This window comes from Eutrema salsugineum, unplaced genomic scaffold (genome assembly GCF_000478725.1).
Source record: "Eutrema salsugineum unplaced genomic scaffold, Eutsalg1_0 scaffold_3, whole genome shotgun sequence".
Lineage (NCBI taxonomy): Eukaryota > Viridiplantae > Streptophyta > Magnoliopsida > Brassicales > Brassicaceae > Eutrema > Eutrema salsugineum.
In genome coordinates, this window is record NW_006256756.1 from 12,674,666 (window position 1) to 12,694,377 (window position 19,712).

Here is a 19,712-nt window from a genome sequence, read left to right on the forward strand (position 1 = left end):
TTCACTTGGGGGTCGACTCAAGAAGCTGCATTCAATAAGCTGAAGGAGAGCCTCACACAGGCACCGGTTTTAGTCCTTCTTAACTTTGATAAAATGTTTGAGGTTGAATGTGATGCATCAGGTACCGGCATAGGAGCTGTCTTAATGCAAGGAGGGAGGCCAGTAGCTTACTTCAGTGAGAAGTTAAGTGGGACAACACTCAATTACCCAACTTATGATAAAGAGCTCTATGCTTTGGTGAGATCACTAGAAACGTGGCAACACTATCTGCTCCCAAAGGAGTTTATCATTCACACAGACCACGAGACCCTCAAACACTTAAGAGGCCAGACAACACTTAAGAAAAGACATGCGCGATGGTTAGAGTTTGTAGAGACCTTCCCTTATGTGATCAAGTACAAGAAGGGGCAGGAGAACGTTGTAGCCGATGCACTTTCAAGGCGTTAGAATCTCATCTCTACAATGGAAGCCAAGAATCATGGGGTTTGAACACATCAAGGGTGGATATGAATCTGATCCCGACTTCTCAAAGGTTTACAAAGAAACTACAAGGGTTGCGTTTGGAGTATTCTACCAACAATATGGTTTTCTATTTAAGGAAAAGCTGTTATGCATTCCACAAGGGTCCATGAGGGAATTGATCACTAGAGAGGCTCATAGAGGCGGGCTAATGGGACACTTTGGCCGAGATAAGACATTGAGCGTACTGATGGAGCACTTTTACTGGCCACATATGCGAAGAGACGTGGAGAAGCTATGCACCAAGTGTATCATTTGCCTCCGAGCTAAGTCCAGGTTACACCCTAACGGTTTACATATACCTTTAGCTATTCCTAATGCACCCTGGGTGGACATTTCTATGGACTTTGTTCTAGGCCTGCCTAAGATACACAACAAGGACTCCATTGTTTTAGTAGTAGACAGGTTCTCGAAGATGGCGCACTTTATACCATGTAACAAGACCAATGATGCAACTCAAACAGCTGATCTCTTCTTTAAAGAGCTTGTGCGTCTACATGGGGTGCCCAGAACCATTGTTTCAGACCGAGACACAAAGTTCCTCAGCCATTTTTGGAAGACATTGTGGAAACAGCTTGGAACCAAACTCTTTTTCTCCACCACTTGTCATTCCCAAACGGTATGGGCAAACAGAGGTAGTAAACCGTACACTCTCAACCTTATTGAGAGCCACGGTTGGTAAGAATCTCAGGAATTGGTTATCTTGTCTTACTTTCATTGAATTTGCTTATAATCGTTCCAAGCACTCTGCTACTAACCAATCTCCTTTTGAAGTTGTCTATGGGTTCAACCCTCACACGCCTTTAGACCTTACTACTTTGCCACCAGCTATCTATTCAAGCGCAGAAGGAGAAGCTAAGGCTGATTTTGTGAAGAAACTGCACCAAAAGGTTAAAGAGAGGCTGGAGAAAAAGAACGAAAAGGACAAAGCAAGAATTGATAAATGGCGCAAGGAGGTTACCTTTGAACCAGGAGAGTGGGTGTGGTTGCACTTGAGGCAAGAAAGGTTCCCACAACAAAGAAAATCCAAGCTTGCACCAAGGGGAGATGGGCCATTCCGAGTCTTGGAGAAAATCAATGACAATGCATACAAACTAGAGCTGCCAGGTGAGTTTCATATCACTCCTACTTTCAATGTTACTGACTTGTGTCCTTATGATGCAGGTGAATCTGTTCTGAGGTCAGAACCTTCTCAAGAGGGAGGGGATGATGAGGGCATAGAACCACAAGCTCCACCTATACCAGCCGTGAGACCAGGACCAAGAACAAGATCCGGAAGTAGAGTCTTGAGAGAGGATTTTAATCAAGCTATTGAAGCCTTACTTAGCATCCACGAGCAAGAAGACTCTTTGTACCCAAGCTTTAAGGCCGCGGTCCAAGAAAGAAGCCTGGAGGAGCCTAATAAAGAAGAAGCTTATCTGATACAAGACGGCCCAACAACTGAATTGCCACTTCTCCGACCCAACAAAGAAGTGTCCTTATTCAGCATCAGCCTCACGCCAACTTAAGATCATCTCAGCCGTCCAATCCACCAAGGTAAGAGAATGAATACGTTTATTTACTTGCCTAATATGGTTTCTGTCTTTGTTTTGTTTTACATGTTCCATTCATAGTTTAAAGCCTTAAAGTATTTCTTAATTTCTTTTTAGTTATTGCACGAGTCTGTACTTGTTTCTTAGAGTCCCAGAAGTTGTGTCCTTTTTATGTAATTTGCTTCAAGTCCCCAAGAAGGGCAAAGCTTCATCGGACTCTCTTATAAAGTCCCTTATAAGCAGCCGTGTATTTTTACCCTACTATCAATAAAATAACGCAGTTCTTCAAGCTTTTGTCTTGTCTTTGAATTCTCTGAATTCGCTTAAGAGTTGGTGTTTGATCCTTCTCTTCAGAGCTGGTGTTTGATCCATCGTTCGCTGGTCGTATCAAAGTTCAATCCATAGAGCTTTGTGGCGACCCTCGTTCCACCGTGTGCACCATCATCGTTTCATCCCTTGACTCAATCAGAGAGAGTTACACAACCAACTGATCGAGTTCCATCCCCTTTTCACATCAAATCCAGTCCTTATTCTTGTTGAGAGAGTTACATAACCAGCAACAAGGATCCATCCCCATCTATAGGCCCATGCCTATATCATCTGGCATCTCCAAGAGAGACTTTATACATATTTAAAGATTGAGAAAATTCAAATTTGAACTTTTAGGTGTTTCTCACCAAAAGTGACACTTCAAAATAAACTTCAAAAATATTATATTTTGCATTATAATCCTTAAGTTTCAGCATAATTAGTTAAAATCATTTTTTCATAAACAATTATAAAACATACTTTATAAAAAATCACAAGCACAATTAATTATTAAAACATCATTAACATTATAAAGAACACAAACAAAATCAGAAGTTGTAAAAAAATAATTTTTGTGTTTAAATTTGCCTTATGTTGTATTAAATCTGCTTAATAATATTATCTTATATTTATATATTTTTAATTTACTTTGTGTAATGGTATGTGAAATTTTAACTTTAAGTTGTTTTAATTTCTTTAATCTTGTATGTGAAAATTATAATTATAAAAGTATATTGTAAAATAATTATAAGACATAAAATTATTGATATAAAATGATAAACAGACATAACTAATAACATCTTTTAAAAAGATAGATAATTATAAGGACTGAAATGTAAAAGAAAAGATGAAACTTCAAATTTGAAGATCTGAATGGTAAAATTTAAAATATAGAGTGTCAAGTTCAAATCTTCAATATTTGAAGATATAAAGTCTCTCTTGGAGTATATAAAACTTCAAATTTGAAGATATGAAGTCTCTCTTGGAGATGCTCTTATAACATTCCCCCAGATATGTGCATGCAAAGGAAATTTTTGTTTCTAAGTATCTTAGTCATTGGTCCAAATCACCCGAAGCGAGCAGTTGATGTGTTTTTGCAGCCACTCATACATGAGTTGAATCAGTTGTGCCATAACAGAGTTCGAACATATGACAGTACGAGGGGCAACAATTTTACGATGCGAGCGGTGCTTATATGGACAATAAACGAGTTCCCTGCATATGGAATGCTATCAGGTTGGACTATGCACAAGAAATTATCTTGTCCTTATGTCTCGATAGAACCGATGCATTTCAGCTTAAACATGGTCGAAAAACATGTCGGTTTCATTGTCACCGCCGATTTCTACCACCTAACCATCAATATCGAAGAAACAAGCGATTGTTTATGAAGAACAAAGCTGTTCGTCTCCCTCCACCAGTGTATCTAACATGGCAAGATTTTGAAGCACAAATAGATCATTGGGGGGCACTTGAAACGGTATGTCGAGGGGGAAACTGGCACACTCCAGCGAATATGCCTAAAAGATATGGGATTCATCATAATTGGCATAAGAAAAGCATTTTTTGGAAACTTCCGTACTGGAAAGATCATCTGCTAAGACACAATCTTGATGTCATGCACATTGAGAAAATGTTTTTTTATAACATCATGCATACAGTGTTGAACGTGCAGGGAAGAACCAAAGACAGCGCGAAATCACGGATTGACTTGCCTGATATATGCAACAGAATTGACTTGCATATTTTGAGCAATGGGAAAGGCCAAAAATCTGCTTTGTTCAATTGGATTTTATTTGCTGTGAAATTTTCTGATGGGTATGTATCTAATCTTGCTAAATCTGTGGAGAAAGGCCAAAAATTTTCAGGGATGAAGAGTTATGACTGTCATGTGTTTATGCAACGATTACTTCCTTTAGCATTTCCTGAGGCACTTGAAGGCATTGGAGCATAGATGTTAACGCCTCATGTCGGTACAATAAGTTAATTGATTTTGTAGATTTTCCGCCTATGCAACAAGATCATTGTGTTGACATCACTGAACCAGAAGTTGAAGAAAATGTTCTTTTAATTGATCCATGGAATAGACAAGTTGAAGATCTACCCGATGATAACATCGAAGAAGATTCAGATGAATTTGATGAGAGTGATGATGATCATGATGATGATTTAGAAAATGATGAACGCAACCAAAACATATCATCTGATGATTCCGATTGAAAATTTTATGTATGATTGCATTGTGGTTTCAATAAAATATGTTTTTGTTTAAGATGTGTTTACAAAAGTTTCTAGATTTTTTTGTTATTAAGAAGTTTGACTTTTATAGGTGAAAGGTTTTACCTTTACGACGAACTTACGATATAGGGTAAATCGTCGTAAAATCGTCGTAAATTTCAAACCCTTGACATATTACTTTTGTAGTTTAGGGTATCATTTTGGAATCAATTAAACAGTTTTTTTTTCACTTTATAAAATTGTTTGGTCAAGAATGCAGCTCTTAACATTTTTATTTTAATTACAACACTAGGTATCTGTCCGCGTCGCGCGGGCACAATCATTATATAAACCTTATTATAATTTGATTATTGAAATTCTTGTAACATATACATCACATCTAACCGTATAATATTTTTATATTTGATTTTATGAATAATAGTTAAATTGTATAATAGTTTTTGTTAAACTTTCAGTATATATCATTTTTTAAGATGAACAACACTTATTTACAATAATAAAATGAAATTATACCATTAATATTAATTAAATATAGAAAAATTGTACTTTATATAATAAACGAAACAAAATTTAATAAATATTCCTTCAGAAAAAAATTTTCTATGTCTAAGCCTCTAGAAAAGCTAGTATCACAATTATTATCACAATAAAATAAATATTTATAATCATCACAATTATATGTCATTTTATCACCTAGTAATGATTCTGATGAGGTTCTTTCTATTATTGATTTTCATAATTATTATATTATAATTATAACAAAACATGACATATATATCCAACTAAATTAGTGGTGGTAAACATGACCGTTATTTTTCAAAACATTGCAAACACTACTATTGGTTGTCGTAACGGTGGTTTTCAATTTAAAGTAGTACCCGTTTATTACTCGTAATCAGATTCTATTCATTGTTAAGAATAACTGCATCTATTTTTGATAAAATGTCTCCTTGCACGATGATTTCTGATTTAGGTATAGCATCTGATCGATCTTCTATTTGTGTTTAAGTTATCAAGAGTGTCGAGGAAAGCCTAGGTGTTCACGGTATTCAGCGATCGTTTATATTCGCAGACGAACATGTAAGTATAAATTCAAAAATAGCATACTGTCTGAATCTTAATATATTATCAATACCATCATTATTTTGTAACTGAAAATCTAGGGTGGTTGAATACGTGCATCGATTCCAAATCGTTTAGTAGACCATTATGAAGACATGATGTGTGATAAAGATTGGTACTTCATTGGTAACTTCAAAATTAATCCACACACGGGAACTTCGAGGATTACAGTCAATGGTCTCCATATCTGTATCGATGAGGATACTCATGTTGAGAAGACATCGCCTAAATCAGATGACCAGTTGTATTCATTTGCTAATTTTAGAAGTGTCCTTGACAAATCTCTGATGGAAAACATAGACGTTGGTATGTTTTCTTAGTATTTTATTATACTCAATTAGATTAATTAATACTATACTTAATTATATGAATATATTGCTTTATGCTAGTTGATTTGATCGGAGGTATTATCAAAGTCTGTCAATTGGAACGTCAAGACCAATTTTGGATCGGAAATCAGAGAATCAACTCAAGTGGTCTAAAATTTACAATTAGAGATTTCGAGTAAAAATCCATTGATACAAAAACTAATACATATATAAATTTTTACTATCATATTCTCGATGTTAAGGAAAATGATATATTAATTCTGGTTTTTAGGGGTGTCGACATCAATTGCATAGCGTGGGGAAGAGATGCTGAACATTTTGAGTTCTTATAGAAAAATACTCCTCGTCGCAAAATCGTTTTCTGTGTATTGAGATTTTGGGAGATGTGTTGATATGGAGGTTATTTCTCATTCTATCGACCAACCATATATCAATTTATATTTCTATCAATTGTAGATAATATAATTTTCTATTGTACAGATGAAATAAGTGTTTGTTATGGTCGAGAATTCTTTGAAATATTGTTCGATCCTCCAATTCCTGAAGTCGAAAATTCTCATTTTATGTAAGCATTCTTCACCGTTATCATCTTGTAAATTTCCTAAACAAAATTGTTGAATATTCGACTCATTATTTATCTTGTTCTTGCAGGCTTGACTACACAGATGATTTTAACAACATTGAAGATGGCTACTTTTTTGATCACTCACCTATTTTTCCTAGCCATTGAATCTACCAATTTCATTTGATGTTTTCATTTATTTTGTTTGACAATTCTATTTGATTTTTTTCTCATTATTTTGAATTTTAAAACCCTTTAATTAGATGAAAGAATTATTATATGTAATAAAATTAGAAAATATTAAGATAAACACATTAACAATATGATTGATATTGAAAACATTATTAATTACTAATAAATTTAGTAGATTAGGGCAATAACCGAGATATTCATAAATTATAGGACTAACCTTTTGATCAACCAAGACCATCACAATTTATTTGTTAAAGGAATAGTCGAATTTTGGTTACAACACGGAATTTTTTGGCCCATAAGATGTATAAAAATTTTGGGCTCAGATGATATATAATTCAAGTGTAACATAATAAATCGTTTACATCAAACAGATTTAGAATCAAATCAGTTATTATATATGTTATTGACATACTTTTTAATAATCCAACACGTGATATTTTTTTACAGAACATTATTAAGAATAATGACATATGCCTGATTATCCATACCTTTTTTTATTTACACTCCAATCGGTTAAGACACAATCGTTTATCGCTTACATGCGGTTTAGGCATTAATATTATCTATATAATCAAAAATGTTAAGTTTATTGTATATTGGAGATATACATCTACAAAATATTATAGATATACATATATCAAAAACTATAGATATCCATCAATTCAAATCTATCAGAAGTTGTCAGATATTTTCTCAAAAACGCAATGAATACTTAGCCCTTTGAGTAGATTATAGTTTACAAATCAACTTTTCAAATCACCATACATCACCAAAAAGGACAAAACAATACAAAACCATTGATATACAAATTTATTCTTAACACTAAAGACAATGTAACAATATCATTCATAACATTCATCATATAAATAAGACATAATCATTCATAACATTCATAATATAAATAAGACATAATGCAGTATGCATAGAGTCAAACCGAAATAGTAGATTAAACAACAACCGATATCACTTAATAAGTATCATAATATAATATTTTTACAAACATTAAAAAGAAAGATAAGGAATTGACATTCCATCGATGGTGCATTAGTTAAGGCGGTATCGCCTACCAAAAAAAATCGTTATGTTAGATCAATAAACCCTAAAAATTAACTAACAAAATATGTCAATAAAGAAAAAATAAATTTAATATTTACTTAGCCCTGAAATCGTCAATCTCGTCATCAACAGGATTACACAGGAAATCAGAGCAAGGAGGGTAAGAGCATAGGACAACCGAATTCTTATCAACACCTACCATTAATTTTACGAATCAGAATTAGAAGAATGCAAGATTGGCTATTCTAAAATACTAAAAAAAAAGAAATAAAAACCTACCTTGACCATTAGTCATCTTCCAAAACCTCAACACAAACACCACTGACTCACTTTGATTACGCTGATAAACACTATGCAGATTCTTAGCCAAATTCCCACGGGCGATACATGGCAATACACAATCTCTCCTAATTGATTAAAATAGAACAAAAAGGTTCTTCCAATTTAGATGTCATAAAACAAAACGATACATTTTTTTTTTGCATAAACAAACAACATATAAATATAAACTCATAGATCTTACCCTGCATCAAAAAGTTCGAATCGAACATATGTTGCATTATCCTCATAAGCATCGCTGTTGATCTCACAGAGATCACCCATCTTCAACACGGTTCCCATTACATCTATATCGGATACAAAAAAGTGATATTAACAAAACGATATATTATACTAAAATTGTCACAAAACTAACAGATGGTTACCAATATTACCAATTAAAAATTCAAAATCTAATCCGCGAGTCACGATGTCAAAGAAGCGTGTGCAATTGAGATGCAAGTGTAAATTATGGGTTACTGGAGAGATAGGAATCACGACCGTATGAGATCCGAAAATAAACCGATGCCTGTTTACGGTTATGCATATCGAACCACTGGCCTTCTTAACAACGGATCGACGAACCCTAAACCAGTAACCTTGTTTAAGTACAGGTCCATGCAGAGCGATTTCATCGGGCATGACAGTTGCGCCGATACGATGACCCTAAGATCGATTTCACATAAGTTCAAGTGTAAAAATCCAAAAGAAAAATTGCTTTTAAAATCAACCCTATGAAATATATAAAGAAATAACTACATAATGAAATACCCGATCGTCAGCGAGAATCATCTCAATTATATCACCAAAGAAATTTACATTCTTCCAGAGTCGAACAACTTGCACACGAACTTCACCGCCGGTGGTGTAATAATCTAACCTAGAGATATCAACAACATGAGACATTTTGTTTTTCTCTGCCAAGAACACAAAAGGAAAAGTAAAAAAAAAAGAAGGAAAGAGAACACATATATATACGCGTTACATTCTAGACAGTTATTTCCTTTTTCAACCCAATAAACTTATGGAAACATACAACATTGAATATGTATTATTAAAATAAAGATTAATTTATTTATAGGTTTTATTTTAAATGACAACAATTGTCTGTCAAAGGCGTCTTTTCATCCGTTAATATATTTTTTTGAGACATTAGCAGCATGCAATATGAGAGAATAAAATCTAATTACATCTGGTGTACTAAGCATACACGCAAGCGAGATACGCGAGCATAAAGAGTCAAAAATAATCAAAAAATATAATAGTTTCTTCAGTATACAATCATTACATCAAGCTAGTGAACGCAATTTTCCTGGACAATGTTTTTATAAAGCCAAAGAAACAGTTGGGGAGAAGAGTTACTTTGTTGTTTATTTTTAACAATGTATATGAGAAAATGGGGATATATATAACACCCAAATGAGAATAAATTATTATTTATTAATAATCGCAAAACAGTCTTGTAAGTACATAAAAAAAGTGTCTAACAAAACTAATAATATATATGGATTATTGATTTTGAATCATTCCAGTCGGCCCAAACCACTAGACATCATCTGTATCCAGCCCATATAATCTCTCTCTAATCCTGAAATTTCAATAACAAAATCATGTAGATCTAAATATATGAATTTTTTTTTTCATAAGTCAATTTAAACAACACATTGAAACATACTTACCTATTGCGCAAGGTTAAAACTTCATCAATAGGTGAATCAGTGATATAACGGGATACACCATCATCATCATGATCCTTGATAGACACATTTTCTAAAACATATATATTGGAATATTGTTATGTTATATACAATGATTTTATAAATAACATATTGATGTATCATCAGAGAATATACCCCCGTCAATTGCTACACACCAATCGGTTAACACACATATAGCAAAGGGACCTTCGTATTCTCTACACTTATCTCTTATTTCAGTTGCCAACTCACCATGTGCAACACACTCTAGCATAAACTCCCTATATTTTGACAAAGAATGTAGTTAATAATTAATTAGTTAAACTTCTAAAACCTACAATTTGAGATACACTTACTCATCATCTATTATATTAAATCGAATTGATGATGTAGTCGTTCCATCCGGGTATGTAATAGTAAAATATCTAGCATCTTCAACGGCTCCAATCAAATCTGCGATTGTAATTAGTCAAAATAAAGACATTAGTGCGAACTATAAATTTTGCATTATAATAAGATACCAAAATATTCTTACCAATTAGATAATAATGAGCATCTGGGAATTCATAAATCGAGAGGAATGATGCAAAATTATAGAACGAATTATTTGTTAATGGTAAAGTTGGTGAGATCGTTGTTCCCTGTGTCAGTGTAATAACGTAATCGTGTTTTGTAATACTTTGGATATTAGTCCAGTTGTATGGATTCAAAAGAAATCCAGTCAACATAAACCATCGATCTTCTTCGCATATTTGATTAAAATGCTCCGTCATCTGATTGTTTATCCGAGCCTGAATTCTACAACCCTAGAAGTTTATACGATAACATTAGATCAACAAAAGAACAATTTAGTGTATGTTAAAACAATAAGCATAACCAATAATAAATATCACAAATATCATTTTAAGTTAATGAAATTTACTCTTTCATCGTCCAGAATGAAATTTAGACTTCGATTATCGTCCGAGTAATCCACCACCCATTTTTTGAGTATTTTCACTATAATTCGCCAGTCAGATCTTTGAGAATCCAATTGACGAACAAAATCATAATCCACCATTGCGTGATGCCTATCGTTTAGAGTTATTCAATTTAATCATATCAACGTATATTTATAAAATGTGATTTTATATTAATCTATAACCAAAAATTAAGAATATTAACATTTCAGGATAAATATAGATAAGGAAACAATATTATCTTCGAATAAAATAAATAGATATATATATATATATATATATATATATATATATATATCTATATATGGAGATTTTCTATTTTAAATTATTGAGATTTTACTATTCTAAATTATGTTAATATTCCAATTCTCATTGTTACCAATTCGTAAGATAGTTTACTATAAAACCATCTATATATTTTAAATGACAATTTTATTGCAATGAAAATTTACATTAGCTAAATCATAAAATCTACATATATATATATATATATATATATATTTTAAAGACGGTGACTTGTTATCGTGTTCAAGAACGCGTAAATTCAACCAAGTAATGATTTCTTTAGTGAATAAACAAAAACAACTGTTTCTATATCCTTATTTTTTCTTTCATAGATGATACAAAATTGTATTATTTATAGAACATAGTGTTTAGTAGAACATGATAAAATCAATAACCAAAAACCATTAAAAAAAACGATAACAAAGATAATAATACAAATATAATCTAATTGGTAAGAATATTTTGGTATCTTCTTATAATGCAAAATTTATATCAGACAAAACCATCTCGATAGTATTTCCGAAGAATGTTGAATGCTTCCAGAGCCTGACAACCTTGTCAGATATTAACCACCCTGTTTTGTAAGTATCCAAACATACAACATCGACAACATCAGACATTTTAGAAACTTTTTTTTTATTCTTTTTGATGGAGAAATCTGAATAATATAACTTTTATAAAGATGAAAACTAAAAGTGATGTAGTATGAGAAAGTGTGTTAAATATGAAAAGGAGAGACTATGCAGTTGAATAGGCAGTTATTCTTTCTTATAAATTTATTTTCGTTTGAATTATTTTAAAAGAAAAAATTTGAACAGTTACCATTTAAAGCTCCTTACTGTCAAAACCAACAATAATCCACTAATTTATGTCAAAACACTTCCATATTGATAATGACCGATTTGTTCGTTTCACGTGTCAGAGAGAATATATTCCATGTTTTAAGTTTCACCAAATATACACGCAATCTCAATAAGTAAATATACTATTTTACTAAATATAAACTTTTGCTAAATTGCAACACTTTCCATAAAATAATATGATCTCTCTATAGCTTATGTTATTTGGACAATTTTATGTTTCAATATTTTAGGAAATGATATATTCATACAACATAATAACAAAAATGTCATTTATGTAGACTTATATGTTATAACTTTATGTATCTACTTGAGCAATTTTCCTTAAAATTTTATGAAACAGGAAACCTAGAAAGTCAAACGGTTAGTTGCAAACATAAAGTCGAATAATCTTTCCCATAAAAAATTGAAAAATGTGAAAATTGATTATTATTGCACACTTTATAAATACTGGCTTGAGGGTTTCTTTTCAAAAAAACTTTAAAATATTTTTTAAGTAGCATTATTGTTTCTGAGAGAATTCATAAGAACATAGTGAACACAAACGGAAAAAAATTCAATGAAAATGGCTTGTTGATCATCAATCCCCCACCATTGGTAATGAGATTCGGTGTCGTGGAACCAAAGTCACCACCTTCACCAACAGATTCCGAAATAGAGCAAGAAGAATTATGGGAACAATTACATTTATTCACCGCTTCAAATCAGAAAGCCAAACAGAACACTCCTCAGGTAATACATCCTATTCACTAAAGTTTGTTTTAATCATGTCTTACACAATGAATTGTAAAATCTGTATATTCTACTTATGTAGGATGACAAAGGCAACACATCTAATGAGAAATCCCAATCAAGTTGCACAAAACGAAAACACGACCTGATTCTAGATCTGGAGATAGGGTTGAAGTGCATGCGTTGCAGTTTTGTGGACACAGAAATTCGACACATGGATACCGCCGAATGGGTACGTGATCAGAAATATATTTAGATCTAAATTATGAAAAGTTGTCTAAAATCTATGTTATTGAGTCATTATAGTTTGTTATTGATTGCCCATTGAACTCTATGTTCTAGAAACAATTCATGTTTAAATATGATATTGAGTTAGTTCAAAGCTATATAATTTTACAAAAATCTAAATCGGATTGTTTGTGTCTGTTTTTAAAGGGAAAGGAGAAGGAACGTAAAAAGAGGAGGTCTGGAGTTTAATCAAGAACAATATCAGTTTCAAACCAATTTCATGTTTTTTTTTTCCTGTTTGCAATGATCACTTTAAAGACAATATGTACTTGGTTTTATTTTCTAAAAACTATTAAGTTTATTTTGATGACATGATAATTTGGTTTTGAAGCAATCTCGATATTTACAACTATGTGACAATGTTCATCATATGAAATGTCAATAGATGCCCAATAATATGCTACAGTTAAAGTTTGGTTAAAATATGTTATCGAATAGAGTTTGTCATTGGAATATCCGACTACAATTAAAAATCAGAGATCAAACCATTAATACATCAGATCCAACTTAGTGAAAAATTGAAAAGCATTAAATCTATTAAAAACTATAAAACCGAACGTAATGGTCTCATACAAAAAACCGAACGTAATGATCTTATACAATAAAAATAAGTAACATATTTCGAGACAACATATCACAAAACAAAACACAGTGAAAAGAAATATCATATCTTGTCAAAAAACTCCTTGTAGACGACATTCAATGTTTTGTTTTGTGGTTTGTTGTCTTTATCGGTGATCAATATCTTCAAACCTTCTCTTGATGTAACCCTCGATACAGCGACATAGAGTTGCCCATGAGTAAAAACCGGTCTTGGAAGATACAAACCAACCTTTTCGAGTGTCTGTCCTTGGCTTTTGTTTATAGTCATTGCAAAAGCTAATGTGATAGGAAACTGCTTGCGTCTCATCCTGAAAGGAAGTTTCATCTCCGAAGGAGAGAGGAATATCCTAGGAATCAGTACCTTTTCACCAACCTTGCTACCTGTTATTATATGAGCCTGGAGAACATAATTAGCCATCTTAATAATGATGAGTCTTGTGCCATTACACAACTCATTCTTAGGGTCGATATTTCTTAGAAGCATTACAGGAGTACCCTCTCTCAACTTCAGGACATGATTAGGGAAACCAGACATCTTGATACTATTTAAAAACTCCTCGGTATAAATCATATTGTTGGAATCACCTTTATTCTTACTGGCTACACTCTCTGAGGGTACTTCAGATGCATCATTGTAATTGACAACTTCTTCAGTCGTATCAATGCTATCACAACTAAGATAGGTCCTTTCAACACCTGTTATATACAAAACAACCGTTGTATTATATAAATATAAACAAATAAACTAAGAGGAATTAAAACAAAATAAACATACCCAATAACTTTGAAAGCATATAATCATTTATCGTATCTACATCATCGTTTCTTGGACTCAGTATGCCACGGTCTTGGAAAAATTTAGGATCAGTCTCTTTCGAAAATGAACTCCCATAAATTTCTTTGACGATCGTTTTTATAGGATCTTTACAGTCTTTAATCAACAGATCATCAGGAATATCAATCACGGCTTCACCACTTCCATCGTCATTTATCGTACCATCACCAATGTCTAAGATCCACTTTGTAAAGGCAGAATCGCACGGCTATTATCTCCAGCTATAAGTCGCATGTTCTGTGTAAGTCTCAACGCTCTACATTTGTACCACAGAGGTGACGAATTCAAAGTGGCCATAAGTATCTCTGTCTTCCCGGCATTTGGAATCACTGGCAATATTTGCCTAAAATCCCCTCCTAAAACAATGACCTTATCACCAAAGGGCTTATCAACTTCTAAAATATCACGCATCGTTCTATCTAGGGTCTCGAAACAGTCTTTACTCATCATCAACGCCTCGTCCCATAAAATGAGTTTAGCAATCTTTATCAGATCGGCAAGATTTGAGTCCTTCTTGATTGAACAGAAGGTAAACTTATTAACCACAATAGGGATTGCAATCTTGAATGCGCAGTTCGGCCTCCTTCTAATAACAACGCAGCAATCCCGCTCGATGCAACCTTAAGAACAACATCACCTTGGGAACGTAGAGCAGATCCTAATAGACTCCACAAATAAGTTTTACCAGTACCTCCAGAACCATAAACAAAGAACATACCTCCTTTGTTCTTATTTACTGCTTCTAGTATCTCATCATAAACACTTCTCTGTTCACTGGTTACAGTGGCTAACATCTTCTCGTTTCTTACTCTAAGAGTTTCGCGATTGTAATTCCTCTCATCCCGAATAAGAGGATTATCACGTGACTCCAGAGTAATATCTTCAGGAAATGGCATAGGTGTGAATTCTTTTAAGGATCTTCCACTTACACGTAAAAGAAGTTCTATTTCGACCAGAGTAAAGTCTTTAACTTGCTCCTGAGATAGACGAACAGCTACACAATTTCAAAAAAATTACAAAAGATAAATTAGCTATCGATATCTTAAAGATATATAATAACAACAACGCAAACAATAACTATACGACATACTTTGATCCCTGGCAGCTTTTCTGTAATTATATATGATGTCATCTGATAATACATGCCATGTAGCATCCCAAACTCTAGAAGGAATGGATATACTTTGAGTAGTGAGCAGGATCACAAAAAGAAGACGGAGATAATTGGCAGAAAGCCACAAGCCCCCCTCATTGATGGCCTAAATATATTCTTTGTCATCATTCAATAATCCATACGCATAGCAAGCGTCTTTGAACGAAGAATGTAGAACTTTGTTGACCGTTTTTATATCATCAAAACTACGTGGTCCTTTGACTAAATTAAGCAGAAGCTTTAAATAATACGCTTCACCTGCCCCAATGGGTACGTACGTGATTCTACCAAGAGCAACTCTCCTTGATCGTGGCGTCCATATTCTCTTTGGGTTATTCCACACAAATCTCGTAGGAAATTGCGCATAAGTTAACGTTCTCGCCAGTTCATACTTATCGTTGCACTCCATCCAAGCAATGAATTTTGACGTACCAACTGAGACACGATTAATAACCTCGTCACCTGGATCATCCTCGTTGTATATGACCATTTGCTGATTCGGTAAATGAAAGGGTAGTTTAACTACAGAAACCGTGCGATGGTGAGTATGATTACGGAAAATTGTCCACGTAGACTCCGAATGTGCTACATACCTACATAGAAAGACATTATTAAATAATGGAAGATTGAAATTTTAAAGATATAAAATATGTGAACAAAATGTTTAAAACTACAATTGAAGTGTTTCTTAATCTCGTTTTATTTATCATCATTCTTGATAGTTGCACGAATATAGTCAGCACCTTTATGAATATATTTGAATAGATACTTTACTGATCGAGATTGTACACACCATTCGACGTTGATATGAGCCCTATAAAGCAGTGTGAGACTCCTATTATAAGGAACCACAAATCCATTATCACATTCAATACCCTTTTTAACGATAACTTTCTTGTCATTACGTCGCCTGTATATAGGATATCCAACATCATCTATTTTAGTGATCGGACTGTAAGGTTTTGGAAAATACTTTGTACATTTTCCTTCAGCCATGCAAACACTATCCTTATTCAAAGCACCACATGGTCCATGCATCATGACATCTCCTACTATCTCATACAGCGCTGGATCAATATCCTTGTCAGGAATCTCAGCACATATTATCTTATCAATGTCATCACCAGTTGGTAGCTTGTGACCAGCTTCTAAAAAAAGAACGATGTGTGCATGAGGTAGCCCCCGTTTTTGAAACTCAATCGTGTAGATCGCTGCAACGAATAAATGGTAGTTTTTTAAAGATTAGTTAGCATGATCATCTAGCAATGTTATGGACATTATCTTGCTAAACGAAATAAGATACTTAGTTTAATAAAACATACCGGCTTTTATGACACCTAACACATTTTCTTTGGTGAGTCTGTGCATGAGATCATCTAGTTTCATCTTGAACACTCGCGTACATATATCTGGTCTATCCTCTTGCTTCAAGTTATGTCTTTTTAGGTGCCTGGTAATCTCAGGCCATTTGGGATTACACGTAAAGGTTATGAAAAGATCCGGAAAACCAAAATGCTGGCAAGTAGTCATCGCATCTAGATAATGTTGCACCATATACCTTGTACTACCAGTATAAGAAGAAGGTATAATAATACGTTTACCCTTGTCAGAAAGATCAGTGTCACCTTCATCAACAGTTTTCTTTATTTTGTCATAATTTTCGCAACGAAGTTTAGACTGATTCATTGATATGAAACGTAGTCTATTAGTCTCAATCATCGTGTACGCATCCACTAAAAACTGCTGGAACAATCTTCCAGATAAAGGGATGATTGGTGACTCACCAACCCTCTCTTGTATGCGGTAAGCAAAAAACTCTCTCATAGTAATATGCAACCTTTTCCTCCCTTGGGTATCTACAAAACCAATATCGATACCAAGTCTGAACCCGTCCTCACCATAGGGAAACAATAATGGATATTGCAAAGGCAGATACGCAGGATGTAGTTCACTGATCCTTTTGAGATTCCCAATCTTTTTACACTCGATGATGATATCACGTGCATCTACCTGACCATTGAAATCATCAGGTATCAATGCAGCAACTTCATTAGTAGCTGGTAGATTCTCAGTCCTTCCATCACTTTTCCTGTCACACTTTAAAATTATCCTTAACCGGCTTGTATCAACGTTAGGATCAAACCTTTCTCGAACGTTTCGTAATGCATCCACATGTTTATTATGTTTATCTAGCATATTTTTATTTTCTCAACAACCTTCACTCGCAATTTATCAGCCGGTCCCGTTTTCCTGTAAAAATTTTAAAATAAATTCTTATAACAGTTAGAACCACATAACATTTAATAACAATACATATATGTTTTAAAATTGATCTCAATGATTAAATTTAATATAAACCAAAAGAATAATAATCATACCCACAAGCAGCTATTCGGTTAGATGTTTCATTTGCGGTATCATATATATATAGCTGTAAAAAGGCTGGTTCTTTTCCAGGAGGTGGTAGCAACTCCCCTATAGAATGGTAGTTCTCCCCACTCATTTGGAAAATGTAAGGACCTTTCCCGTCGTTGATTTCTTTATTTATTTTTCCTCCAAGAGAAGTGAAAGAAAACATCATATTATACGCCCGGATAAACTCACGAAAGTGATCACGCAAATCACCATCATTATACATCAATGCTAATAAGGATTTTGGAGGGGTTTTAAGAAGTGGAAGAACGACTTTACCCTGACCACAACACATGGAGAATATAGGCTTCCCACGACGATATCGTTTACGCAACCTCTCTCCATACCACATATAAGCCTTACAATTACCACATATATATATAGGATCACCATCATCGTAATAACCTAATTAAAATAATATTCATTGCTTAGTATTAATTAAACGGTAATTATATATTATGTATTGAATGAAATATATTAGTACAATGAAAACCATAACCTCCATCTTTCAGACCAGGACTAACTGATTCCAATAAATCTGTTCTAGTAACAACGGTCTCTGTTGCATCCTCATTACAAAAATCAGAGGTTTTAGCACGTTTTTTGGGTCTTCCTCTCTTTTTATTACCAGGCCTCGGTTTTCCCACATCCTCACTTTCCGACATAGAGTCTTCATCATTATCCATATCGGACTCAGAATCAGTAGCAATAAAGCAAGCAAAGTCTTCGGTGTTGATAGAAGTTGCCAAAAGATCTGTTTGTTTTTTTAACGGAAAAAATAATAACTGTAAATCAGGCATATAATTATTAATAAACATTGTAATTACGAAAAAGAAGATCAAACCAATAGCTTCTTTTCTTTCTCTCCTCTCATGCATGATATGCATTCGTCTCTGCTGTGCATAACGAATTCCCGGGGGTGTTAGATCAGGAACTTCATTGATATTGAAACGGAACAAACCTCCAAGTTGGTCTATATCGGTTACACTGGTAGGAGCATATCGTGCGTTCTTAGCATTACCACCTACAAATTCCAGTTAATAGTAAGCAAATTTATAACACGTAAATGTTTTAAAAATATGATTTACTTAAAATAACACCTTTATTTGGAGCAATCGACGAAGATGAACCTTTTTTCTGAGGACGCCCAAGCTTACGTTTCATTTTTTCCGGTGAACAGCACGAACAAAAAAAAATGTGTGATCTAAATACACAATCATTAACAAACTATATATATGAAATATTATATTGCGCGATAATGCAAAATATACATTTTAGCTTCTCATAATAAATTAAGATTTTGGTAATAAAAAGAATTTCGAAATAGAAAACCGCACGATAATGTTAACATTACTTATTCTTCGCGATAATATGCCAATCTTCTCTAATGCACCATAATACTCCAATATCAAAAATTTACATTTTTTCATGATAATGTTAAAATACTATTGAAATACTTCTACATTACAATAACGCGGATCTATAAATAATTATTTATTATTTCAAATGTGCAGAGTTAATCCTAAAAATATACCTCTACATTACAACAAATATATTATCCTAATGTTTTTACGAAAACCGAAAAGACTATCGTTATATTTCTTAGAAATTGAATATTATCCCAAAAATATGGTTATTTAACATATCATCCAATAAATTATATCACATATTTTTTTTTCGTGGACAATTATACTACAATTCGTTACGC

At 33.4% G+C, this 19,712-nt stretch overlaps 2 protein-coding genes across 2 annotated transcripts; one reads left to right on the plus strand and one right to left on the minus strand.

The window, feature by feature from the left end:
- The first annotated feature begins 3,747 nt into the window (after positions 1 to 3,747).
- On the plus strand, positions 3,748 to 4,580 carry LOC112085430 (aspartic acid-rich protein-like). Its single transcript, XM_024154643.1, has 3 exons — positions 3,748 to 3,840; positions 4,036 to 4,178; positions 4,448 to 4,580. The coding sequence occupies exons 1-3, from the start codon at positions 3,748 to 3,750 to the stop codon at positions 4,578 to 4,580; spliced, it is 369 nt and encodes a 122-aa protein (XP_024010411.1).
- Positions 4,581 to 13,665: 9,085 nt separating this feature from the next.
- On the minus strand, positions 13,666 to 19,168 carry LOC112085431. The gene is made up of 11 exons (XM_024154644.1): positions 19,135 to 19,168; positions 18,849 to 19,028; positions 18,633 to 18,758; positions 18,504 to 18,563; positions 16,915 to 17,781; positions 16,386 to 16,803; positions 15,851 to 16,185; positions 15,158 to 15,433; positions 14,700 to 15,059; positions 14,380 to 14,613; positions 13,666 to 14,300 (listed from the first exon to the last, which is right to left on the minus strand). The coding sequence occupies exons 1-11, from the start codon at positions 19,166 to 19,168 to the stop codon at positions 13,666 to 13,668; spliced, it is 3,525 nt and encodes a 1,174-aa protein (XP_024010412.1).
- Between the last annotated feature and the right edge of the window lie 544 nt (positions 19,169 to 19,712).